The sequence below is a fragment of the Phaseolus vulgaris genome, chromosome 5 (assembly GCF_051622355.1).
Source record: "Phaseolus vulgaris cultivar YP4 chromosome 5, ASM5162235v1, whole genome shotgun sequence".
Lineage (NCBI taxonomy): Eukaryota > Viridiplantae > Streptophyta > Magnoliopsida > Fabales > Fabaceae > Phaseolus > Phaseolus vulgaris.
The window spans coordinates 4,001,228-4,029,149 of NC_143502.1; the positions used below are offsets into that span (position 1 = coordinate 4,001,228).

Genomic DNA, 27,922 nt, shown 5'->3' on the forward strand with positions numbered 1-27,922 from the left:
GTGGCAAAATATATATTTGGGACCCAGGCAATAAATATAGATAAGATATTTTGTTCTCTAGCTTATGAACATTTATTAGGATATTGTCGTTTTTTAGAAGACAATTAGTGACTTACATAAATCCTAAAATCTAACTCTTGATCAGGTTTTAAAGATATAATGTAAGGATCCCAATTTGAGATTACCGTTACCGTTGCGCCACATGTCAACAACCTTATCCATTTCTCATAACTGCTCATCATTATTATACACAACCAACCTAACTCTATTCATTTGTAATGTGAAACACGATTCATGGCTGCACTGTTCATCATTTTCTCCACAACTATAACGTTAATCACGATTCATGTGGTTGCCCTGTTCACCATTTTCTCCTCCTCATGCTACGCATACAAACACCATCTTCTTTTCTCGATAATTGTTGTTCTCAGGTTCTATAGTGTTGATATCATTTTTTCACACCATTAATTAATAATATGATAGTTATTTATAATATTATTTGTTATTAAAGAAAATCATAAATAAAAATTAATTTTAGAGAAAAAAAAACAATTAGTTGCTATATTGATTAAATTAGAGACCATTTTAGAGACTAAAAAATTTGGTTTCTAAATTGGTTTATATTATTATTAAATGATTTTTAAACTGTATCTAATTAATAATAAGATTTTAATTATTAATTAGCAGTGTAACGTTGGGAGAAAGAGCAGGTTTTGGGTAGTGAATTATTGCACTAAACTTAGGTGGAAAAAGTTTAGGTTAACATAGTGATTAGCTGTGTTGGAAAGTTGGATTAGTGGGTATTTTGATGTGAAAATGATGGTGATTTAACTAAGAATGATAATAAGAATTGGGTGAAATGTCTTCATAAGTTTAAAGTAAATTGTATTGATTACATATTTGTTGTGGATTAGGGGAAATTTGGGTTAATGTGGTTGTAAAAGGTGGTTAATTGTGTTGTACATTTCATAAAATTATTGTGTGTTGACTTAAAAAATATATGTTGGTGAATAAGCTAAGAATAATAATAAGTTTTTATGAAGTCAAATGTCCAATTGTTGTTTGTTTTTATTGGAATTTTAGGTGACATAATTTTACAAATTTGTTGAATATATTTGTAAATTAATTTAGAAACCATTGTGATTGTTCTGAGAATGACAAAAAGTAGTTGGTGAATGACATATGAAAGCAATGATTCAATTATTATTGTTTCTTATGACATTATGTGACATTATTTTTTAATTATTGCATTTACACTTATGATGGAAAAAAAGTGAGTTTATATAGTTGTCAAAAAATGTAGTTAATTGTGTTGAAATTTGGTTAGATGGGTAATATAATTTGAAAATCATAATTATTGACTTAAAAAGGACATAAAGCAGACGGTAAATGACATATGAAGTCATGTTTGGGTTAACAAAGTTTGAAAGGTGGTTAATTGTGTTCTATAATGACTAAAATGATTTTTGTAATTTAAAATTCGTAGATGTTGACTTCAAAAATGATATAGTTGTGAATAAGCTAAGAATGTCAATAAGTTTCTATGAAGTCAATTTTCCAATTATTGTTCATCGTTGAAACTTGAAGGGCCTAATTTTATGAATTCAGGCATTACATTTTTTTTTTAAAACATTATGCTTAATTGATGAACATAATTTTATTCATAATTTAAAGCTTTAATCTTAGATTCTTGGATTGTAATAATGAATAAATTTATTATTTTAATTGAAATTTATCTAATTGAGTTTATTTTGGTCTTAAATGTTATTTTTACTAATTTTTTAGTTAGTGTAGACGATCTGACTAGAGTCTAGTGGTTATGCACAATAGATATACACAGTAGATGATTTGATAGGAGCATCTAACTAGACAATCTGGAAGAAATATATACCAATGTGAATGCGTCAAATCACACGAAAGTCCAATTTGCTTCTTTAAATAAAAACGAAAAATGAAATCTGAAATAAAAGAATTAGATAATAAAATCTATAGTATCACAAAAACGTATTGGAAGTAAATCTTCTGAAAAAAAATACGAAAAAACAGAGTTCATGATAAAATTGGAAATAAAAATTGAGAATTCTAGAAAGTTGGAAACTGTGAACCATATCTGAACCAAAATATTATTTTGAGGTCTTTAGAGTAGAAAAACCTATAAAAAAATACAAACTTCAAGGATAAATCATCAAACTTCGAATCTTGATAGTGGTGTTAGAAAAAGATAGCATTAGGCTTATTTACTTTTTTTTTTGTAATTCTTTCATTTTGCCTTCATATGGAATGTTAAACTCATTTGGATTGATTCTCTTGTAAATTCTCAATTAATTTTGAGGTTTTACACAATTAAAATTTTGTTCTTCAATATTTGATTGCGCTTTGGGAATTTTTTTTTAAACGCACATTGATAATTCATTTTTGACTTTAATTAAACTCTTCTTTAGTTTTCTAAACATTCTCTTGAACCCGCATAATTCAAGAGGTAAAAGATTAAAAATCCGCATAATTCAAGAGGTAAAAGATTAAAAATCTTATGAGTAGATGTATGGAGACAAGAACGGTACAATATAAATTAGTGGATGCATGTTTCATTAATTAAATTCGACTGTCTTTGGTTTATAAGGCTTTCTATGAGAGATAGTGGGTCATCCAAGTTTCTGCACTACTCTTGTAGTCGCGACATTAACACAACTACCCTCATCGATGGCACCGTTTGTGGGAATCGTAAACTCTTTCCCTTAGCCCTCATCTGTTGTGTATTGCTAGTTGTTTTCTTTTCCTTATATAGGGTAACGCTCTCCTCTTTCCCCTTGTATCTAGTTTTATTATTGGCTTATTTCGACATGGATCAGGATTGACTCTGCTCAACATCGGCCTGGGCCGACTCGACCCCACATCGGTTTGGACTGACTCGGCTCGACATGGGCTCAAACCAACTCGACTCGGCCCAGACTTATTTGGCATGAGAAGGGCCCGGGTCAACTCGACTCGACATCGGTATGGACTGACTCAGCTCGACATGGGCTCAAACCAACTCGACTCGACACAGACTTGGCTCGCCATTGGCCCTAATCGACTCGGTTCAACATGGGCCCAGACAAATTCGGCTAGACATGGGCTCAGGCAGATTCTGCTCGATATTAGCTCAGACAAATTCGGCTCGACATGGGTCGAGATCGGCTTGGCTCGACATCGACCTACGCCGACTTGACTAGATGTGGGACCATACCGATTTGATTTGACATCGGCCCGAGCCCGCTCGCCTCGACATCGGCCCAGGCCTGTTAGCCCAGACATCGGCCTGGGCCCGTTTGCCCCGACATCGGTGTAAACTCGTTCGCCCCGACATCGACGTGGGCTCATTCGACCGTCATCGACCCGGACCCATTCGAACCGTCATCAACCCGAGCCCGTTTGACCCGACATCGGCCTGTGCCCGTTCGCCCCAACATCAGCCCGAGTTCGTTCGCTCCGAAACTGGCCCGATCGGCTCGACATCGGCCTGGGCCCGCTCGACATGGGCTTGGACCAGCTCGACTCGTGCCGACTCTGCTCAACATTGACCCGACTCGGCTCAATTCGGGTTCGAGCCGACTTGGCTCAGTATTGGAACCGGGCCGACTCGACTCGGTATGGGCCCGGACCAACTCGAGTCATAATTGGCCTGGTCGACTCGACTCCAGATGGGTATGGATTGACTCATCTCAACATGGGACCGGACCGACTCTGCTGGACATGGGCCCAAGACGACTTGGTTCGATAGGGGCCCGGTGTCGACTTAACCTGGTCCGAGTGTCGATTTGACTTGGGCTCTAGCCCACTCAACTCGACTTGGCCCGGGGTTGACTCGGCTTGACTTTGGCCTGGAACGACTTGGCTTGACTTTGGCCCATACCAACTCGATTCAACTTGGGCCAGGACGACTCGGCTCGACATGGACTTGGGCCGACTTTGCTCAACCTGGACCCGAATTGTCTTGGCTCAACCTAGATTGGTCAAGTCAAAATCCAACCCAAAATGCAATTTGGATAATCCAAAAATGTATCCAATCTATATCTAGTCCATATCCAATTAAATAAATGGATTAGATTTAAAATCCAAAAATATGGATTTGGATTTGAGATAAATCCATTTAAATGAATTATAACTAATATGGATTTGGATAATTATGGATTGGATTTTGTGATTTGAGTTTTTTGCCCAACCTTATGAAAATGACATAAGAAAGTAGTTACACTAACATCAACTTGACCCTGTAGAATTTTTCACTGTAACACAACTAAAAGCTTGATCATGAATAATATATAAAAACAAAATGGTGAATTTCCTCTTATGTTGAATAGTGTATTGATCATATCACTTGTTTGAAAACTATAAAAAATAGTTGCAAGAAGTTAATTTAACAAATATTTTTTCAAAGTCTATGAGAATTTTCAAGGATGGTTTTTGGTTTGGTTTTGCAGGAGGTACCATCCTTGAGTTGGACTATTATTTTAGGCAGTCAGTGGAAGATTGAAATCGTACTCCAGTGAAGGAGATTACAAAGATGCATATGCTTTTGGTTCTTTGCCACTAGTCTTTTGTTGTGCATTTTTGTTAAGGCAATTGCTTCCTGCACCCGATCAATTGTGACTGGCACCCGACATACTTTTAAAAATCCTAAAATGCCCTTGTCTTCTTCACTTATGAAAACATTGAATGGTGAGGAAGAGGAAGTTCATGAATGTGTGAAGCTTTGCTTTGAGCTGCAAAAGAGGAGGTTGTGCTTCGTTCATTGTTGCTAAGTTGAGTGTAAGCTTCGTTTGCCAAGTTAATGAGGTAAGTAATCCATTTTCGTTCGTTTCTGGTTTTTTCTCGAGCTCAGCTGGGTCCTGGATATCAGAATCCGGAATTCAATTTTTTTGCCTACGGATATTAATATCTGGAAGTCAAAAATTTCAATACGGATATTAATATCCGAAATTGTGGATCGTTCCTTCTGGACGCTGATATCCGTAGTTCATCATTGGCTTACGGATGTACATATCCAGAACTAGTTTATGCAATCCGGATATATATATCCGGAAGCTAACTATTGATATTTTTTTGGTTATGGATTTATTTATCCGGAAGCTAAGTGTTCATTTTTTTCAACAGTCGAATGGATACAACAGAGTCATACATGGGAGTTTTAGGGGAGATTGATGTGTGAGATGGATTAGATGATGTTGATCTGGAGCAGTCAATAAGTTATAACGCATTAGATAATGAACAAAGGGCACATGAATGCAGTGAAGCATTTTCTACAAATGAGGTATGGTCAATGTTGGGTTGTGAATGTTTTTTTTATGAATTATTTTTAAATTTGGAATATGTTATTGTAGGTATTTCGTGATCGAGATGAGCTGTTAGATTGGGCGAGAAGTGATGAGAGTTAGTGGAATCACATCAAGAAGTGTTGGCTATAGTTATGGGTTTGTTATTGTTATATTAAGGTCAGATACATGGACGGGCAAACGAGAAAGGATGACCTATGTATTGTTAGGTTGTGAGGGAGGAGGTAAATACAGACGGTATAAAAAAGAAGTAGATGTCAGTCGAACTGGAAGTAGGAAGTGTGAATGTCCTTTCAGATTGCGAGGCAAACCAGTCAAAGGTGGTAAAGGGTGGATGGTTGAATTAATTTGTGGTTCTCACAATCATGACTTGGCAGAGACAATGGTGGGTCATCCGTATGCTGGAAGGTTAAGTATAGAGGAAAAGGTTATGGTTGAGGATATGACTAAAACTTCGGTGAAGCCAAGAAATATTTTACTAACCATGAAAGAGAGAAATGAGAAGAATGTGACAACAATTAAGCATGTTTATAATGCAATCACTGTTCACCGAAGATCACAACGAGGTCACAGAACAGAAATGCAACAACTGATGTTGTTACTAGAGCGAGACAGGTACGTGCATTGGTGTATGTGTGATGAGGTCTCTAATATTGTGCAAGATATATTTTGGACACACCCAGATTCAGTAAAATTGGTGAACTCATTTAACATTGTCATATTAATGGATAGTACGTACAAGACGAACAAGTATAGGATGCCGTTACTTGAGGTTGTTGGGATTACGTCTACAGGTTTGACTTTCTCCGTTGCATTTTGTTTACTAGCAACAGAAAAGGAAAATAATTTTTTTTGGGCCCTTGACAGACTTAAAGGGTTGTTTTTAAGAGTTGATTCATGTCGTAGGGTGGTGGTATGTGATAGAGATGTTGCCTTAATGAATGCAATTAGAATGGTGTTTCCTGAAGCTTATAATTTGCTCTGTCGGTTTCACATTGATAAAAATGTGAAAGCAAAATGTAAAATGTTGGTGCATCCAAGAGAGGGATGGGATCAAGTAATGGAAGTGTGGGGATCTGTTGTGGATTGTGATATTGTTGAGGCCTTTGAAGATCGTGTCAATGCTCTTCGAGTTGTCTGTTCTCCATGGCCTATATTTGTTGATTATGTGATGGATACATGGTTACGTCCACATAAAGAAAAATTTGTCAAGGCATGGATAGATAAGGTGATGCACTTAGGAAACACAACAAGTAACAGAGTTGAGGCGGAACACTGGAGCCTAAAGAGAGTTCTTCAGAATTCGATGGGGGATTTATGTTTCCGCTGGGATTCCATCAATAAGATGATTATTTTACAACATAATGCAATCAAAGCTTCATTCCCAAAGAGTTTGCATGTGGTTGGACATCGGTTTAAGGTTACAACTTACAAAAAATTGTTAGGTTTTGTGTCTAAATATGCTTTGAACCTTATTTCAGAAGAACTTGATAGGGTTAAATCAGTGGGGTTTGATAAAAGTAGGTGTGGATGTAGTCTTACATGTACTCATGGTCTTCCTTGTGCGTGTCAATTGGCTTCATTTGGTGTTGGTAGCATACCACTTAAATCAGTACATGTGATGTGGACTCGTTTAAGCTTTGAAGACATTGCTACTGAACAATCTTCATCTGAGTTGTCAATTGATAAAGAGTTTGAGGTCATCGCGAAGCGGTTTAAAGAGTTGGATGTTGCAGGTAAGGTTAACATCAAAAGTAAATTGCAGGATATTGCCTTTCCAGAGAAGACATCTATTTACGCACCAGATCATAAGGTGAAAGCAAAAGGTGCTGTAAAGATGTCTCGTCCTACCAAATTCATGAGATCAACTAAGCGAATCCCTTCTTATTTTGAACATGTGGATTTCTTACACTCACAACATGATAGTTGTGCGAGCAAAAAATCTAATGAAGAAAGCTTACCAGAAATTGTACCAGCAAAATGTATTCCTTTCCTTGATCAGTTCCCTGTAGGGTATCATCCATATATTGTTGATGTTGTTGACGTTAAGGCTGATGGCCATTGTGGCTACCGTGCTGTTGCTGCCCAATTGGGAATGGGAGAGGAATCATGGCTGTTGTCTGAATGAATTTGTTAAAAGAACTAAGTGAATGGAGACAAGAATATGTTCAACTCTTCGGTGGTGATGATAGATATGAATACTTGAAGAAGTCACTTCTAGTGGACTACATGTCTATGGTACCAACCACTAACACCATTTCATTTTTACATTGCATTTCTTGACTTAACTTTGTTTCTCAATTGTACTTGCAGGCAGGAACAAATAAGTGGATGACAATTCCAGACATGGTATATGTCATTGCAAATCGGTATAATGTCATTCTTGTTTCTTTGTCCATGTTACAATCATTGAGTATTTTTCCTTTAAGAACCCAAGCACCAAGTAACTTCCGTCATTACCGAATCATTGCAATTGGACATGTCCACGGAAATCATTTTGTGCAGGTATAAACTAAACCAATCAAGATTTATGTGGTAAATTAAGATTTGTGTACCTTATATTTATTACCTTTATAGGTCAAGCTCAAAGATGGTTGTCCAATTACACCTACGGATATATTGTGGGCATCACATCGTTATCCGGCGGCCCAAACTTGGTCAACATACTACACTAGCCGGATACAAGTTTATACCCAACTAATGTCCATTAGACGATATTTGTAATCATAACATTTGTAATATGGATGTTTAGTACATTTGAAGCTGTCCTAGAATTCAGTGAAGTGCCTGCGGATATTAATATCCGGAACTCAATATGCTGTCTACGGATAAAAATATCCAGAAGTTTCTTTGCTATCTGCGGATAAAAATATTCAGAAGCCACATTTGTCACTACGGATAAAAATATCCGGAAGCCACATTTGTGTCTACGGATAAAAATATCCGGAAGTGTGTGAAGTGTCTACGGATAAAAATATGCGTAAGCCAGTGCGGGGTCTACTAAAATAGAAGTAACGTGAAGCAAAAACCGATAAGGTTCATATTGAAACATATAAAAAGAAATCCATATAAACATATTGAAACATATAGATAAGGTTCAAATACATTGTCATGGATAAAAATATTACATAAAAAGAAATCCTAATACATCTGACATAAAAAAAAATCCTAATCAATCATTCCTACGTGCATGTCTCCTGACATAAACAACTCTTTCATCAGTCGCTCCTCGTGCTAACATAATGGCTGCTTGTATGCCTTCCCAAACAGGGCTGCCCTCCACGACATCGCCATGATCAAGTAATGGTTGCAATGTCTCTGTAATTCTACGACAAATACCCTACAAGCATGAATGACATACTATTAGAAAAAAATAATACAAATTAATACGTTAACAAGGTTAGAAGCATACCAGAGCAGGATGTGACTCCTCAGGATGACTTGGCACTGCTTCGTGACCACGTGCATCTGAGGGTACCGGTACAGGACAATCATCTTCATCTGTATTAATCACATATGGATGTGATACAGATCTAAACCAAGCCATGTACTCTTGAACGCAAGCATCAGGATGAGGTGCTATGGCATAGTCATGTATGACATAATCATTGAAATGTAACCATCGACGGTCCATTTCATTTGTATCCGGATGACCATGTCCAAGTATAGATGGGTTGCAAGGGATGATCTGTGTATAGCCATACTGACGCAGGACACGTTCTGGCATGTGCAATTGTGTCCAATTTCCAAGCCTCAAATAACCACTGAATAAGGAAATCCACTCGAATGGACGTTCTTCCCTGTGCTCGTTGTATGGACAAAACCGAATGGAAGATGGTGTCAATGTATCCAACTGTGATCGAACAACAACAATTGAAGTACCTTTTCCAGCATCATACAGCCTACACCGAGGTTGATCTTCAGAATACAATGCTTGCTTACGTCTCATCCCTATAGACAGGAAATGCTCATAAATCCACCCCTGCAACAATGTTGCATAACCAGCTAGTTGCTTTGTGTTTGCATAACTTCAATCTCCTAGCTGCTCATACATGTGAGTTAGGGCAGCTGCTGCCCAAGAATATCCCCCGGTAAGCCTCAAATCAACAAAAAATCCAAGATAAAACACACTTACTGATGTAGCACTCTTGTCCGCAAAAATAGTGCAACCGACAAGGTGAAGTAAGTATGCTCTGACAGCCACAGTCCACTGCCTCCTTGAGCATGCGTCTCCATACACATCTCTTAACCAGCTCAGACGCACATGAGCTCCCCGGCAGTGTCTTGTTTCTTCAGATGCTAGTGCACGGTCAACACGGAGGGATTCTACCAATAAATCAGTCGCCGAATCAGAACCTAAGGTTTCCTGCGTGTAAAAATGACCGACAATGGGTAAGTGTAACAAATTTGACACATCATCAAGAGTGATGGTCATCTCCCCAACCGGTAAATGAAAATTGTTTGTCTCTGCATGCCACCTCTCTACAAAAGCACATAGCAGTCCTCGGTCTAGACTCTCATAACTAGACGACCTAAGCCAGACAATTCTACAGCAGCTTCTATGCGCTCATGAGGTGCTCCTAACTTATTTATCTTCCTCCCATGTGAAACGACCTTCAGCTCACCACGATCCTACAATAATCAACATATATCATCAATAATCCGGAATACATAACAAATACAAAAAATTGTTTTTCATTACTTACCAAACCATCCCACAACTGTTTGGCTACGTGATGTTCATAATTAACAAGTAAGGACTTATCATATGGCCCTCCTGGATAGCCTTCATCATCAACTTCAACTTCTTCTTGTTCAATATAATCTTCAAACTGTTGATTTGGAATTGAAGTACTAGGCCCACCTCGTTTTCTTATAACCGATGCAGTTGGACGCACACGATCCAAATTAGAACTTCCTCCACCTCTAATCCGCACCATCTTACATTTCATAAAAGTAACATTCAATCCAATATATATAAAAAAATTATAACACATATAGTCTAAAACACTTGTGAAAAATTTCACACTAATACGAATATTAATTTCCGCAGAACAACAACAACATTCCGGATAAAAATATCCACAAGTCAAATGTAGCTTACGGATAAAAATATCCGGAACTTATTTTTGAATTACGAACAAAAATAACCGGAACTTATTCTTGAACTACGGACAAAAATATCCGCAAGCCACTATTCAAGTGCGGATGAAAAAATCCGGAAGCCAATATTCATGTACGGATAAAAATATCCGGAAGCAAATGCTGATCTACGGATAAAATTATCTGGAAGCAAATGGTGATCTACAGATAAAATTATCCGAAATGCACTATTCTACGAAGAAAAAACGATGAACGGTACCTTGACTTCTTTGAAGATGAAGCTCACTCACGGCGAAGCAAACCAACTCTGCGAAGGTGGCTCACGGTGTCTCCCTGCAACTTCACGGTGGCTCAAGGTGGCTGCTGCTTCACGGTGAAAGGCACAAAGGAAGAAGAAGAACCCTATTTGTTGGGTGCTTACATTGGGTGCAGATCACAATTTATGTGTTTTTTATTTTATTAAAGGTAATATGGTCTTTTCACAAATCTGATTTGGTGCCAGTCACAAAGCTTTGGGTGCAGGGAGAATCTGCCTTTTGTTAATATGAAAGTATAGTAGAAGTAAGTCCAATTCCATCATGGATAGACGAAGCACCAAAGGTTACAAGGCTGCAAAGTCCTGTCTAGCGAAAAAAGGTGAAAAAGTGCGGTTCAAATAGATTTTGATGGATGGGGCATTCCTTTTTGTTAGGGCTTTTTTGTGTTGTATTTTTTGTTGGAATGGCTGATGGCAGGTTGGTTAGAGGCAATTACTTCCTGCACCCAATCAATTGCTTCCTGCACCCAACAAACTTATTAAAATCCCATTATGTCATGGTCTTTGTTAAGCACTCCGGATATAAACATTTGTAAGCAATTAACATTTTCAGTTGAAGTTTCCAGACGCCTATGTCCGTAGTAGAGAAACGCGTTACGGATATCATTATCTGAAATTGGGTTTTGTATTCCGGATGTATATATTCAAAATTGGGTTTTGAATTCTAAATATATATATCCAGAATTGGGTTTTGAATTCAGATGTATATATCCAGAAGTTAAGTGATATTTTTTTCCAACATTCTCAATGGATAATGCAAATGGAAGAATGACAAGACGATGTTGCCCGTTGCGTTCAGTGCGAAAATGAAGGTGGCAGTGGCGACTGCTGCACGAGCACGAAGGTGGTCGTGGTCGTGGCGGCTACTGTGCGAAAACGAAGGGGTGCTGTAATTGGGTGTAGATCACTCTCTTAACCTAATTTCAATTTCATTAAGAGCATTTTCGTATTTTCATAAATTTCATTAAGGATATTTTGATATTTTCGCATATATGATTGGGTGCAAATTCAAATTGATTGGGGCTAAGGAGAATTTTTTTGTAGTTTTAGACGGAAGTCCATTTTACATATGCAAAAAAAATGTTTGACATCATGTTGTACAATGTTAGATTTTTTTTAAATGATTGGAATATTCCTACTACTCCTCATAAAAAAAACACCAACACCATCTCCTTAAAAATGACATTAAAGTTTTAGAATTTTTATATTTATCTTGAATCATCTAAATTTTATACAAGACACTTGGAAAGAACATATGAAGGAGTTACAATTATCTTGGATGCTCTTTATGTCTTCCAACTTCTTTCAATAGTTGTTTTCTTCATCTCTCTTAAAAAAACATTTTTTATTTGTTTCATACTTCTTATATTTATTCTAATTCTTTTTTATATTTCTTTTCTCTATTTTCAATAAATTTCTCACTTATGTTATTTACATATCTTAGTTATTAACTATTAAGGAAATAATAATTATCAAATTATATGCAATATTTGACGATATTGTACCCAATTATATGCAATTAATTTAATAATTATAGAATCTCATGATTAGTATCCTACCTAATTAGATTGTAATTTGGGAGATAGAAACTCCCTATATATTTCATATGCATGAGTGATGTAATATACACATAAGAGAATAAGAAACATCTCTTCTTCTTACCATTTTTATCATTTTCTTATATGGTATCAGAGCACCGATCTTGGTGCCCTGACAGCCTCTCCATTTTTATACCCTAAATAAAAAATCATGTATGGCAAAGAAGGCACCAGTAACGAGTCCGATAGAAACCTCATACAACGCTTCAGTGCCGAGCAAATTCAGCAATTGGCAAGGGCTATTTACTCGCTCAACAATAACGGTAGAAGTGACACGTTTGTTAGCTCTGCAGGTCTGCTTGCCCATAACTCCTCTTCTAACTCTGCTTTTACGAAACCATGGATTTTGGATAGCGGAGCAACCCATCACATTGCATCTGATTCACAATTTTTCACACACACTTCATTATCATTTATTTCAAATGTTAATCTGCCCACAGGCTCAACTGCGCCCATCTCATCTATAGGCACAATTAAATTCAATGACAAAATCACTCTCAAAGATGTTCTTTGTGTTCCTTCTTTTAATTTAAATCTCATGTCCATTAGTAAGATAACCAGTTCACTAAATTGTTGTGTCGTTTTTACTCCACATGGTTGCGTTTTACAGGACTTGGCTACGGGGAGGATGATTGGCTCGGGTAAACAACACGCAGACTTATACTACATGTCCCCTCTTCCAAACCAAGCCCACGCATCTCAAATATCGACCGATCCTGATTTATGGCACAAGCGCCTTGGACATCCTTCTCCAGCGTGTCTACAACTTGTATCTTCCCTACTACCTATCCCTATCAGTAAAAATCTCATTCCCATTCATAATCATTGTAGTATTTGTCCCAAAGCTAAACAGACAAGGCTACCCTTTCCTTTAAGCACAATAAAATCTCATTCTCCATTTAATCTATTGCATTGTGACATTTGGGGTCCTCATAAAACCCCAACTCATTTTGGAAAACGTTTTTTTCTCACTATAGTCGATGACTATACTAGATGCACTTGGCTATTTCTTATGAATCACAATCTGAAACCCAACATCTCTTAGAGTCATTCATTACATTTGCACAAAATCAATTTCAGGCATCTATTAAAACCATCCGCGTTGACAACGAACTGGAATTTATTTCAATGTATGATTTTTTTCTCAAAAAATGGTATTGAATGTCAACGCACTTGCGTTTACACTCCTCAACAAAATGGAGTAGTAGAACGCAAACATAGACATGTTTTAAACACAACACGAGCCCTCCTATTTCAGTCCAATTTACCATTAGAATTTTGGGGAGAATGTGTTTTAACCGCCACATATATCATTAATCGCTTGCCATCACCTTTACTAAAAAATAAATCACCTTTTGAGCTACTATATAATCAACCACCTTCACTTTCTCACCTAAAAACTTTTGGTTGCCTCTGTTACGCAACTGTTGTTTCACCTAAGCAAAAATTTGATCTGCGTGCTCGACAATGCATCTTCATTGGTTATCCTCACAGTCAAAAAGCATACTAATTATTTGATATAGATGCAGACACTTTTTTTACAAGTCGGGATGTCATCTTCCATGAAAGTGTTTTCCCATTCTGCCAACAGTCACAGAAACAATCCTCACCTCCATTACAAGGTATTTTGCCCACTATTGACATTGACTTACCCACTCCTGTCCAACATTCACTTAACCAACCTTCTTCTCTTACTCATCACAATGCACCTGTACCTTCATCAAACCAACCTTTTTTTCCTACTCGTCACAATACACCTGAACCTCCATCAAACCAACTCTCTTCTCCTACTCGTCACAATGCACCTGAACCTCCATCAAACCAACCTTCTTCTCCTACTCGTCATAATATACCTGAACCTCCAGTAGACCAACCTTCTTCTCCCATGCCAAGAAGTTTAGCACCCATTACCAAACCTTCTCTAACCGACCTTCCTGTTCGACGATCCAGTCGCACATCAACCCAACATTCCTGGCTTCAAGACTACGTAACGGGATCCCAAGCCAATCATTCGACCACTGCCCAAGACCGACCGAATGGAACCAGGTATCCTATGCATCATTTTCTTTCTAATTCACGATTTTCTTCTACACATAGTGCATATCTTGCTAACATCACAACCACCAAAGAACCTCACACTTATGCTCAAGCTATCCTTGATCCAAATTGGCAAAAAGCAATGGACGAAGAGCTTTCCGCATTGCAGCTAAATCAAACGTGGACCTTGACACTGTTACCTGCTGGACAGAAACCCATCGGATGCAAATGGGTCTATAAAATAAAGTACAACTCAGATGGTAGCGTCGACAGATATAAGGCGCGCCTTGTCGCAAAGGGGTACACTCAGATTGAAGGTGTCGACTATTCTGAAACTTTTTCACCAACAGCAAAATTAACAACTTTGAGGTGTCTCCTCACCATTGCAGCAGCCAGAAATTGGTTTACTCACCAGCTAGATGTGCAAAATGCCTTCTTACATGGCACATTGCATGAAATTATTTACATGGACTTGCCACCCGGACATCATCGACAAGGGAGAACATTGTATGTCGACTCAACAAATCCCTTTATGGTCTCAAACAAGCATCTCGAACATGGTTTTCAACATTTTCTCATGTGGTTAAATTTGTAGGATTTCAACAGTCCAAGACAGATTACTCTCTATTCACAAGACAGAATAACTCATCATTTACTGCCCTTTTGATTTATGTGGATGATATTCTTTTGACAGGAAATGATTTGACAGAAATTCAGCGTGTTAAAGATTGTTTATTACAACAATTTCGCATTAAAGATTTTGGAGACCTAAAATATTTTATAGGGATTGAATTTTCCCGTTCCAAAGCTGGTATTTACATGTCCCAAAGAAAATATGCGCTTGATATTTTGCAGGATACGGGACTCACAGGTGCTTGTCCAGACAAATTTCCAATGGAACAATACCTAAAACTCACACCAGACGATGGAGAGTTATTAAAGGATCCAGTAAAATACAGGCGACTCGTGGGACGACTGATATACCTCACGGTTACTCGGCCTGACATAGCATTTTCGGTTCGGACCTAAGTCAATATATACAGGATCCACGGAAATCTCATTGGGATGCCGCAATTCGAGTCCTAAAGTACATCAAAGGATCACCAGGACAAGGATTGCTATTGCCATCCGAAAACAATCTGACATTGACAGCTTATTGCGACTCAGACTAGGGAGGTTGTCAGACAACTCGGAGATCAGTATCTGGATATTGCATTTTTCTCTTGGTTCCTCTATTATCTCATGGAAGTAAAAAAAACAGACAAACGTATCAAGATCATCAGCGGAAGCAGAATACCGCGCAATGGCCAATACTTGTTTGGAGATAGTTTGGTTGCGATATCTGTTGCAGGATTTAAAGGTGCCATGTAACTTGGCAGCTCAACTTTTCTGTGACAATCAAGCGGCATTACATATAGCAGCAAACCCAATATTTCATGAACGCACAAAACACATTGAGATAGACTGTCACATTGTGCGAGAAAAATTACAAGCTGGGATAATCAGTCCTTCATATGTACACAGTATCAGCTCGCAGATATTTTTACGAAGGCATTGGGCAAGGAACGATTTTTTACGCTACGACACAAGTTGGGGGTTCTTGATCTTCACCTACCAACTTGAGGGGAGTATTAAGGAAATGATAATTATCAAATTATATGCAATTATTGTATGCAATATTTGACGATATTCTACCCAATTATATGCAATTAATTTAATAATTATAGAATCTCATGATTAGTATCCTACCTAATTAGATTGTAATTTGGGAGATAGAAACTCCCTATATATTTCCTATATGTAATATACACATAAGAGAAAGAAACATCTCTTCTTCTTACCATTTTTTATCATTTTCTTATATTAACATTTTCGAAATATAAATAAATAGTATTATGAATAAATTTTCTTTATAAAGATTTTTATAAAAGTAAAATAAGAAGAAAAACTAAAATTTGTTCCTCTGTATCATATGTTGTGTCTTCCCAAATACACTTATATAAAATGCTTGAGGTTTTGAGATTACTGGTTATTCTCTCATCACCTTATAATTGCACCCTTTCTTCTTCTTCTTTTATTTATCTTTTTCAAGTACCGTTTTAGATCTCAATAAGGGAACTAAAATTAAGTTTTTTTTTTCATGTGAGAAAATTCACTTACACAAAATTGAATGAGAATTAAGATTTTTATATCAATAATATATATATATATATATATATATATATATATATATATAAGATGGCTAGGACATTAGACCATTCGTCTTAGGCTCCGTTCCAAATCTAAATTCTTTTATATATTTATAAAACATTATTTTAACCTAACTTAAATTATTAGACGGTATATTAAAATAACACTAATGTGAAAACTGTATTTAAAAAATCAAATATTGTAAACACAGCTCTAAATATTAATATGAATTATATTTTGACACTGGAGGACTAGTATATACAACTTGATTTGATTATTTTAATGATAAAAAATACAATAAACAGTATTTTTGTAATTAAAAAAGTATTAGAAAACATTATTAAAATAACAGTAGTAAGAATTGTGACGTGAATGTAAAAAAAAAGGTTCTCAACTATCAGGTTGCAAATATTAAAAATGATTGACCTAAATTTTTCAATAATTATTTTCAACTGAGTTTAGTTTTTTTCTTTCCAAACTATAAATTATGAATTATCCAGGTTTATAAGCATACAAAAGGACATTACATGCACGTTATAGTTTCTGAAACTCACTGAATAAAACCTAAAAGAGAATTAAATGACAGAGTTTAAGTGAATGAATGGGGATGATTAAAGGGCACTGTAAAGTCACTCATATTTGAACTGTGATACTGAGTCATGCAAATTTAACAAGAACTGAACCAAAAAATCATAAATTTTCATTTTGTAACATCCATGCATGGAATTGAAATCATTGTTTTCATTAAATCATAATAGTTCAATGGAATTCAAAAGGATTCTCTTCTATAATCAACACTCTCCATAACCACTATATATACAGTGTCTTATAAACCATCTTCCATATCTAACTTGCATTCAACTCACAACATGGCCATTCATTCTTGCATCCTCTTTTTCTTCTTCTTCATCTTCACATTCTCAACCACTTGCTTTTATGCAAGGTCTCTCACTGAGCCACTCAAAGGAGGTTTCAGTGTGGAACTGATTCACAGAGACTCTCCAAAATCTCCATTTAACAACCCCACCAAAACCCTTTTCCAGAAACTGAACAACTCTTTCCACCGTTCTTTGGAGCGTGTTAAGCATTTCTACCCAACAACAAAAGCTACCGAAAACACACCACAGTCTGTGATAACCTCGAACCAAGGAGAGTACCTTGTGAAGTACTCGATAGGAACACCAGCGTTTGAAGTGATGGGCATTGCTGACACAGGGAGTGACCTCATTTGGTCACAGTGCAAGCCCTGCGAACAGTGTTACAATCAAAGCAGTCCATTATTCGACCCTTCCAAATCCAAAACCTACAAACCCGTCTCTTGCTATTCCAGGGTGTGTCAATCTCTAGGTCAAACTTATTGCTACTCTGATACTGATCCCAATTGCCAGTATACCGTCTCATACGGTGATGGATCTCATTCACAAGGAAATCTTGCCTTTGACACTCTCACTTTGGGTTCTTCTGCAGGTCCCAAATGCACCCTTTTAGTTCATTTGCATGTTTTGTTATGCCATTGTTCTTAAGGGTCTAATTAAATAGTTAACTAAAAAATGCTTTTTTTTAAATGAAAATGAACTTATATACACACATTCTTTTTGTTTCTTTGTGTAGGCTTTTGCTATAGCTAACACTAAGACTAAGTTTACCAAATTCTTCTGTCTTCATTTCATACTGATAATCTCTTTTAATCGTCAGAAGAGGGTAGTGGATCTTATAATTCTTAAAAGAAAAATACATCTTTTACTGCAGATAAAAACATAATTATAGAAGACATTCAAAATACTTCTTGTCGGTTAATGTTTTCAGAAGTTGAAGTTTGTAAGGTTCATTTGTTATTGTCTTGATGTTCCTTTTTTAATTGCTGTTCACTTGTTTTGATGTTTCTTGTTAGATTCCTCGGTTGCATTTCCCAGAATTCCCATTGGTTGTGGTGTGAACAATGCTGGTACATTTGACACTGAAGGGTCTGGCATAGTTGGGCTAGGAGGTGGTCATGTCTCACTTGTTTCCCAAATAGGTCCTTCAATTGATTTCAAATTCTCCTACTGCTTGGTACCTTTGTTTGATTCCAAAAGCTCAAGTAAATTAAATTTTGGAGCTAATGCTGTGGTGGATGGCCCTGGAACAGTTTCCACACCAATTATAAGTGGTTCTGTTGATACTTTCTATTACCTGAAATTGGAGGGGATGAGTGTGGGATCCAAAAGGATTGTTTTTGTAGGTGATTCAACTTCAGATGATGAAAAGGGTAACATTATAATCGATTCAGGAACAACTCTGACCATTTTGCCAGAAACATTTTACGCCAAATTGGAGTCAGAAGTGGCTGCTAACATCAATCTAGAACGTGTTAATATCACAGACCAAATTCTAAGCCTTTGCTACAATTCTGGTGGACATAGTGCAGTTGAGGCTCCACCTATTGTTGCACATTTTAGTGGTGCAGACGTTGTGTTGAATTCTTTGAACACCTTTGTTAGTGTCTCTGATGGTGTGCTGTGCTTTGCTTTTGCCCCAGTGGCAACTGGTTCCATCTTTGGTAACTTAGCACAGATGAACCACTTAGTTGGGTATGATTTGCTCAGGAGAACTGTGTCCTTTAAGCCCACTGATTGCACCAAGATGTAATGTGTCACTTGTTCAGTGAAACAATGATAATGAATAAATGAGTTTATAAGCTTAATCAACTTTATATATTTTGCTTTCAATTTTATTTTGTTCATGATTTGATAATGATTTTGCAGATGTCATTCATCATCATCATCATATATATGTTGCAGGAGAATATATATGTTGCAGGAGAATCTTTGCATACCTTGTTCTAATGTTGTGATTTTTATGTAAGGGTAAACAAGATCTTCACAAAATTATTGTTTATTTAATTTATTTTTCTGAAAACGAAAACCGTATAATTAGTTTTATTTATATTGTTTAGAGTTATTTTATCAGATATGACTTTTCATTACTTTTCATGTTATGAATTTTAACTCATCTCTTAAAACGTCTTAAACTTGGAAATGAAACAAATTTGGATTAATACGGTTAGAAATACTTTTTATTTAACTATAATCAGAATAAATATGAATATAATAAGAAGGGTGTTAACACCTAACATTTTCGTTCTCTTTTTGCTTCTGAGCCTCCCTTTAACTATTAATAAAATTTAATTGTAATTTTGGTTACTATAATTTAAAAAATTTGAAAATTTAATCTTTAAACTTATATTTTCATAACTTTAGTTCTTTTAATTTTCATTTATCATTAATTTTAACTTTATCATGCAATATTTATCATTGATTGATGGCTAATATTGTTAGGGAGATTAACTATATATCGGTTATAGTTAACTAGTGTTTTCTTATATACCATATTTGTGTTATGTATAAATACATGTTATCACTTGTATAAAACATAATAAATAATTATGTAATAAAAAATAGTTTCCCGTTCAATCCTTTCAATTATCTCTATTATTACTTCTGAAAACAATTTTACCACTCCACTATTTACATGTAAAGCTTGCTTGAAACTTTTGTCTCAATAAGTATGACTAATTGATGGTTAACATTGTCAAAAAGAGTGATTAACTCTATTGTGTATTTAGTTCATTTGGTACATGCAACATCATATGTGTGTTATGTATAAATACATGTTATCACTTATATATAAATCATAATGAATAAGTATGTAATAAAAAATATTTTTCCATTCAATTTTTTCAATTATCTCTAGCATGACAGTATGTTCTCTTTTATCTCTAACGATTTTCATCATTCTACTCTTTAAAAATCTTCTCAACAAACATTTGAATCCCAACTACAATATTGCAAAAATGGTTATCGAGATCCAAATGAGCAGATTGTTCTGTTAGTAATTGTGAGCCTTGCTCCTCTTCATCACCCCAAATGAGTAACTCCCAAATTAATAAGGTGATTAAGTTCATAAATTTGCATTACCACATAGGTAGTCATGTAATTCCATGCATTTAATCATTTCATTCCTACTCTACAATATTCCTCAAATATATAAAAGGAATTTCTACATTTTACAATGTATATTATTTCTTTTTCAACCTCCTTTAGCCTTTTTCGGATCATAATTCCTCTCAAAGACTGGGGTGCCATAAAAGAGGTTGTTTCTGGGAAGGGGTGGTGGTGGAAAGCTCGAGGAGAGGAGAAGGTTAGGTAGATGGAAAGGAAGGTACATTTCTGTGAAGGACGTTTGTGCTGATTAAATCAGTATTATTTTCTCCACCATTGTTCAATATGTCACCATAAAATGTTTGTCATGGTGGTTAGGAAGATAGAAAGACTCCAGAGAAATTTTTCATAGTGTCTCGAACCTATTATTTGTATGAGGTCAATTAAAGCCAATAGAGGTTAGGTGTATGAGTAGTTTTTAGTGGTAAGGTCGATATTACACGGTTCCTCAGATTTGATCTAGTTGTGTTAGCTGAACTGCGCTTTGTTGGTAGATTGTTGCGAAACTTTGTGTTCTTTCGTTTTGTAAGGGTTGTAAGGGTGGAAGTGGCTTCTAACCTTTTGTATAAGAGTTGAGATATCCCTCAAATATCTCTATTAGTTATTCTTTATAATAAAATAAAAATCCTCCCAAAAACTTATTTATTATTGCTTTCTGTTTTTCTTTTGTCATCATTCCTGAGAATGTCTATTCTCCTTCCAGCTACCTTATCCTTTCCTTGGATTACATCCTCTTAATTTATCTCATCATTTTCTTCATCTACCTTCATGTTCTCATTTGTTCTATTTTTTAGCATACTCCAATGTTCTATTTTTTTAACATAAATGAGACAGTGATATCAATTAAAATGCTTGTTTAACATTTTCCATTTCCTTTTACACCTAGTTTGAGTTAGAACATGACCGAATTGACGAAGCAACTTGGGTTGCTCTTTTCTTTTCTTGCACAACTCAACAAACAACACAATATGCTAGTATTCAAAACGCAATGAATTGGAATACTCGGATTAAACAAGCTTAAGTAAATGAAGTTAAAATACTCGGAATTCTTTTTTTTTCTTTTATAAGTTGTTTTGTTTTCACTGGTGAGAATGTGAAGTAAAGGGTGAAAGAAAAATATCCCTTTGAAAAATGTCATATTTGACAAATTAAACAAAAATATCTAGCAAGTAAAAAAAGAAAAAACTAAAGAGAGAAGAATATGGTTCCGAAAATTCATTCTTCCTGTTCCTAACCTCAAGTCTTCCTTTTCTTTTTCTGTGTCCTTGTTGGCCCTTGTTTGGCAAGCTACTGTATGTCTATCCCTGATTGATAACTAAAAGTATATCTTTTGATTTTTTTTTTCTTGAAAGCCAAGAGTAATACTTTATAAGCATGTCCTTAGTCACCACCAACCAATAAGCAATTATGTTTAAAAAAACTATAACTATAATTTATCTATATAATAGAAATACGAGTCTCTAATGTTTAAGAATACGTCAACGTAGCATTTGTGCAGTGCAACACTGGTTCAAATTTGTAGCACAAATGTTTAAATTCAAGGTCTGAAGTTTGAATGGGTGGTGTACAAGAGGGCACTGGTCCAATCAGACCCTAGCCATATAACAATAAACATATAGTAATGCAGCAATCTTGCAAAATGGAAATGAATACCGTCACCCGAGAATGGTTTTAGTCCAAAGAAACACGTGCCATTTCGAAGCATGATCCACACAGAAAAACAAAAAAAGAAACTGAATCGCATCAATTTAACATACAGGATATATAATAGTTTGCATTCATTTTACTTCTCAGTGTACACCAAAAAAAGTCTCGGTGCAATCTCACAGTATAGATCCTTAAGAACTTTTTCCACAGTTAAAAACCGGCCCAACCAGCTGGTTGAGAAGTTGGTTTGCTCTCAAAGGCCTTTGCCTCACCAAAACCCTGAGACTTACCTCCCGCACTGCTAGGTCTTTGCATCTGTGAGCTGCCACTAGGTACAGCACTGAAGCTATCAGTTCCAAAACCCCATGAATCAAAAGTAGTAGCTAGTGGAACAGGTTGCTTGTTCTGCCGGCCATTATTCGTCCTGGCTGATTTGGTAGTATTTTCTGCTGAGAGGGACTTTTGTTGTTGGGGTTCCTCAGGAAAAGCTTGCCATGACTTAGGTTCTGAACTGGGAGTTTTCCATTCAGTTCTATCCTGCTGCTGTCGCAATGTAAAACATATCAAGCATATACCAAGAACACAATCTAAAACAAAATCGGCAAGAAATTTTTTTTAGAGGAAAACAACAAATTTTTATTACCATAGGTTGAGATGAAGTAACTGCAGGAGAGGTTTTCAAACCCTCTCTACTTGGTGAAGGAGTCCGAGCTGCCAGTGCTTGCTTGAGATCCTGCAATTCTTGCCTCTGAGATCGACATATAGCAGAAAGCTTATCAAACTTGGATGTTATTTCAGCTTTTTCGACGTTAGCTTCCTTCAGCTGCTCTTTGAGTTTCTCCACTTCAGCCTGTAATGCTTGTTCCCTTTCGGATTTGTTATTATGTCCAGGGTTGAGCTTAGTGGTATCGAATTCAGCAACAAAAGTGTTAAAAGCCTTGTTTTGAAAGTTAGCTGTATTCTCCATACGATCTTTATCTTGGAATAAGTTTATTTCAAAATCCTTTGAGGGTGTAGTATCAGGCTTGTGTAATTTTCCATGTGTACTGCTTTTCACAGTATGAGTTTGTGCATTAACCACTTTGCCAGTATTAAGATTTTTGGCTAATTGTTCAATTTCAGGACGAAGGCTATCATGTTTCAGTGACATATGGTGGCTAGATGGTTCTTCATCAAAAATTGGTTTGCTCTTGTCCTCAGTAACAAGTGAATCCTTTGCGTGCTGACTGGACCAGAAAGCACCAAGCTGCCCCCCACTGCCCCCTCCCTTAGAAGCAAGGGATGGCTGTGGTGTAGTTTTGGGTTCTCCAGATGAAGGTGGAGGAGGTGGGTTCCTACGAGGCATTGGAGGTGATCTGTTTGAGGGCAATGACACACCTGCAAAAATTTAGTAACAAATCAATTTTCTGAGTAAGAATCGAGGGGGGGAAATTGTATGTACAACTCCAATCTCTGCAAAGAGATTTTGGCCCCTAATTCATCAAGGATAACATTATGACCTTCATGATTGCTGGGTGAGGGTGATTCAGGTGGTCTGTCAGGTAATGACTTCTGTAGATTAATGGGCAGTTGCTCGTTAACACGAAACCAGACCTGCGACCATGGTATCCAAAGTCATCAATTGATTGCCCTAATTCTAGTACCTATGAATGCTATTGACGGATGATCTATGACCAACCTAAACTGATGGAGATGAATGGCCAATCAAGCAAAGCGCTTGCCTGCGTGATATCTGGTCTGTCATCTGGTCTAGCTTGGAGCATGTCTCTTATCATGTCCGTGATAGATGAATTGTATTTTGGTAAATCGGGAATACGGTAGTTTCCATTTAAGACTTGGAGCTTTGATTCCCCATCAAAAGCACTTTTGAAGTAGCATATGCGAAAAAGAAGACATCCAAGAGCCTAACCAGAAGTATGATTCCTCAATTAGCATAAAATGATTTGCAAAATATTATACTGAAAATGATGAGTTTTATGCATGCATGACTTACCCAAATGTCTACCTTCTCATTAATGACCTCTCTCAGGAACAGATCCCACATCTAAATACACAAAAGAAAATGAACATTTGTATCACACTTGACAATAGATTTTTTGGTACAACAAAAAATAAAACATTTGTGTATCACACATGACAACACGTGCAAACCTCCACCTAACCATTAGCAGTGTTGTCCAGGGAAATGAGTACACACTTAACCCAGAAAGAACCAAGATCAAACCTGTCTAGTATCCACCACCCATAACTGGGCATAGGCTGTGGTGCTTTCACCACAACCTTCATTTGTACCCTAATTTTATCTAGTGAAGACAGATCTCAACTTACCTCAGGGGCCCTGTAGGCTGGAGTTGTGTACTTCCTGATATTGTCTTCCTCAATCCCCATTTCTTCTGGCTTTTCAAAACGTTTGTGATTAGTGGAAGTGCTTCCAAAATCACATAACTTCCATAAGCCATCTGAACTTAATAAAAGATTCTCCGCTTTCAAGTCTCTAGGAAACACAAAGGAAAACAAAAAGCAGTTTATTAATTATAAAAAAAGCACCACTATGCTTCCATTGGATTTGCCAAAGTTTTTCAATGATGTCATGAACAAGAAGACAAAAGTCATTCTCACAAAATAGAATGGTTGAAATAAATACATTCATCACATGTGAATAATTAGATCTTAATAAAACAGAACATAAAGACAGCATTTGTGTCTGAAGATGTAAAAATCATTTCATTGTCGGTAAATATATAATGAAGCTTCGGGCCATGGGCATACTATCTAGCACTTACAAATGAGAAAGCAAACAATGATGTCATGGGGAGAGACAGACAACATCGGAGTTTCGTAATGGAACAAATTTTAGAAGAAAAAAAAAAGAAAATACGAAATTTAGAAAATAAAAAACAGAATAACCATAAAGCTTTACATGTTTCAAATGATTGGACGCAAAAAAAATTAAAGATTCAGAAGAATATAAAAAAAAACATCACAAATTCTGACACATATTAAATCTTTTAGCTGGTGTTGTTTACCGGTGTGCAATAGGTGGGGACAGGCAGTGCATAGCAAAAACTGCATTACAGACATCCCTGAAGATCAAAAGAACCTGTTTCTCGTCAAAATAACCAGCTCCGCGGCTCTCCAGCACACTGACCAGAGACCTCTCACAAAATTCCATCACAAGGAATGCCTCCTTTGTCCTACCCATATCGAAGATAGAATGTGCAAGAAGTGTGACAACATTGGGATGTCCTACCAGCATCTTCATCACAGATATCTCCTTCTTTACCAATCCAAGTGATTCTTCATCATTGCATATCATGTGCTTCAAAGCATATTGCTTTGACATATGTACAGCATCACGAGCTACGTAGACACAAGAGAACCCTCCTTCCGCAATGGCCTTAACAATGTTTATTTTAAGATTGCCAACATCTACAGTGCGGCCTTCTAGACCAGTCTGCTCTTTGTGGCCGAATGGCTTAAATCTCCACATATTTTAGGCAAAACAGAAAGGATGCTGCATATGCAACTTATAATAAGCAATAACATCCTTAGTTGAAAGTTATAAAGAAAGCAAAACAGAACAGCATGCTGCATATACATATGATACTGCCGGCAGTACAATTGACTTTATCCTCCACATTAACTGATCTACGTCATTCATACTCAAAAAAAGAAAGAAGGAAATATAACAAAACTAACAACGATTGATCCCTAAATAAGAGAAGAAAAAACTAGACTTACGCAGAAAAGCTTTCATAACAATAGCAAAGCAAAACGCAACTTCCAAGCACTCTTAAATAAGGTAAAACTAAAATGGTTAATGAGGGTAACACGGATTAACAAAAATAAAAGAGCTTTCGTAGATCATCATAATACACTTGCAAAAGGGAATAACATCTAATAATTGTCGCACCCAGATAAAACTTATCTACCTTAAGAAGATATAATTGCTAAACTAAATAACCACACCATAAGATCCAACAAGGAATAACGCTAGGACATCATTAAATATTCAATCACCACCTCCGCATCCATAAGATCCAATCCAATGATAACAAAATGGTAATCAACACAAGCAGTTAAGAAAACCAAACATTAGAAATAAAATATAAAACACAAAAGCACAATCTTAACCTCACCTAGAACTCTTCCGCTTTATTGCTCCCAGAGAATGAGATCCTTCAATCCGAAATTCAACTCAAATCGAATAGACCACGCCCTCGATCTGCATCCAACTCAAACACCATTGAAGATCACATAACTCAAATCCCAAAAAGAATCACAATACGAATCTTCCACAAGTACCCAGAATCTCAATTCGTGAAAAGAACAAACTTTAAGAAACTCACTATCAAATCTTGGGATTCTACCTGTTCACACCAGATTGAGGGATCGATAAGTTTGTCGAGAATTCGAATCGAATCTAACAATCCGCCATTAACTCAAAGGATTGAGCTTTAGCTTCGGCTGCTAATGTTGCTTCTTCAGATTTGGCCAAGTGAAAAAGAAAAGCAATCTGTGAAGGAAATTTATATGTGGGAGGGGAATAAGAAAGGTTGAGTAAGAAGATCTGTACCGTCAAAATTAGGAGATTGTGGGACCTCAAAATGAACGGTAAAAGATGAGGTTACACGATGAGCTCACCGCAGAGAACAAAAAGATCCTTACGTTTCTGTTTCGCTGAGAGTTGACGTGGGGTGGGGTACACGCGATTGTGACTTTGTTGCTATCATATGCAAATCTAAAAGGTTTTAATCTAAATAAAATTGAAAAAAAAAACATTTAATACTCATTTTCAGAGGTAATATAATTATTAAAAAATATTTTTTGCATTTAAAAAAACATAAAATGAAAGGTGCAATAGTAAATACAAAATAGATGTGAAAATATATTAAGTGTCGAAATATCATAATTTTCAGTGAAATATTAGTAACATTTTTTCTAACATATTTTTTTATTAATTTTGATAAATTTTAGTTTTTATTTAATTGTTACCCTTTTGGATTTTACATTTTTAACAAAACATATTAATTAACTATTAAATAAAGTAAATGACCAGCATGATGGGTTTGTACGAAAAATCTAATTTAATCTTTGAAGGTGTAAAAATTTCAGATCAGTTTTAAATATTAAAGTTTAATGATAAAATAATAATGTCTGATTTAGAGGTCAAATTGGTCTTTAAAATTAAATTTAAATGTTAAAATAGACTCAAAAGTAATCTAAAAGTGATAAAAATAATAATTATGTGTTTATCATTCATTCATTTCTCCATCCAGAAATAAATTCATGTATTAAAAAATTATAAAGTAATGGATCCTATCAAATTAAATCAAATTTATCCGCTTTATTTATAAATGATCAATAAGTCGCCAATTATTTGTCTAAAATCTAATGTCAATAGTTAACAAGTCAAGATCAATTTAACCAAATTTTTCATAATTAAAGTTTTCTTAAGTTTACCACATGAAAACTCCCAAAATTATATTTTTTAATTTTTTTTTAAACCTTTTTAAAAATATTTTAATGGATGGATTTCATCCATAAAAAAATTCTAATAAATGGATTATATTTTTTATTAATGGATAAGATTTTTATTAAATTATTAACCTATCAAAATAGAGTAATAGACTTTATTGTCTAATTTATTATAATCTAATATGAAATTTATTCCATTCATCCATGGACACCTAAAAAACTTTAAAATATAATTTAATTACATTAAAATTTTTGCACATT

The 27,922-nt window shown here is 35.8% G+C and overlaps 4 protein-coding genes across 5 annotated transcripts; 3 read left to right on the plus strand and 1 right to left on the minus strand.

Moving 5' to 3' along the window:
* Window positions 1-5,403: 5,403 nt before the first annotated feature.
* Window positions 5,404-7,440, plus strand: LOC137836143 (uncharacterized). The gene has a single exon (XM_068644999.2). The coding sequence runs from the start codon at window positions 5,404-5,406 to the stop codon at window positions 7,438-7,440; it is 2,037 nt and encodes a 678-aa protein (XP_068501100.2).
* LOC137836144 (uncharacterized) lies at window positions 7,437-8,036 on the plus strand. The gene is made up of 3 exons (XM_068645000.2): window positions 7,437-7,550; window positions 7,626-7,817; window positions 7,890-8,036. Exons 1-3 carry the CDS (start codon window positions 7,437-7,439, stop codon window positions 8,034-8,036), a joined length of 453 nt encoding a protein of 150 aa, XP_068501101.2.
* A 9,389-nt stretch (window positions 8,037-17,425) lies between these two features.
* On the plus strand, window positions 17,426-19,239 carry CDR1 (Eukaryotic aspartyl protease family protein). Its single transcript, XM_068645002.2, has 2 exons — window positions 17,426-18,023; window positions 18,448-19,239. Exons 1-2 carry the CDS (start codon window positions 17,426-17,428, stop codon window positions 19,182-19,184), a joined length of 1,335 nt encoding a protein of 444 aa, XP_068501103.2. The 3' UTR covers window positions 19,185-19,239.
* Window positions 19,240-22,168: 2,929 nt separating this feature from the next.
* Window positions 22,169-26,757, minus strand: LOC137834894 (Protein kinase superfamily protein). 2 transcript variants are annotated; one of them, XM_068643122.2, is made up of 9 exons: window positions 26,554-26,757; window positions 26,323-26,408; window positions 25,210-25,697; window positions 24,512-24,677; window positions 24,177-24,227; window positions 23,905-24,087; window positions 23,683-23,776; window positions 22,827-23,560; window positions 22,169-22,723 (listed from the first exon to the last, which is right to left on the minus strand). In XM_068643122.2, the coding sequence occupies exons 3-9, from the start codon at window positions 25,671-25,673 to the stop codon at window positions 22,394-22,396; spliced, it is 2,022 nt and encodes a 673-aa protein (XP_068499223.1). In that variant the 5' UTR covers window positions 25,674-25,697; window positions 26,323-26,408; window positions 26,554-26,757; the 3' UTR covers window positions 22,169-22,393. The 2 variants fall into 2 exon arrangements, with proteins under 2 accessions (XP_068499223.1, XP_068499222.1); XM_068643121.2 differs by having other exon boundaries at window positions 22,169-22,726.
* Window positions 26,758-27,922: the final 1,165 nt, after the last annotated feature.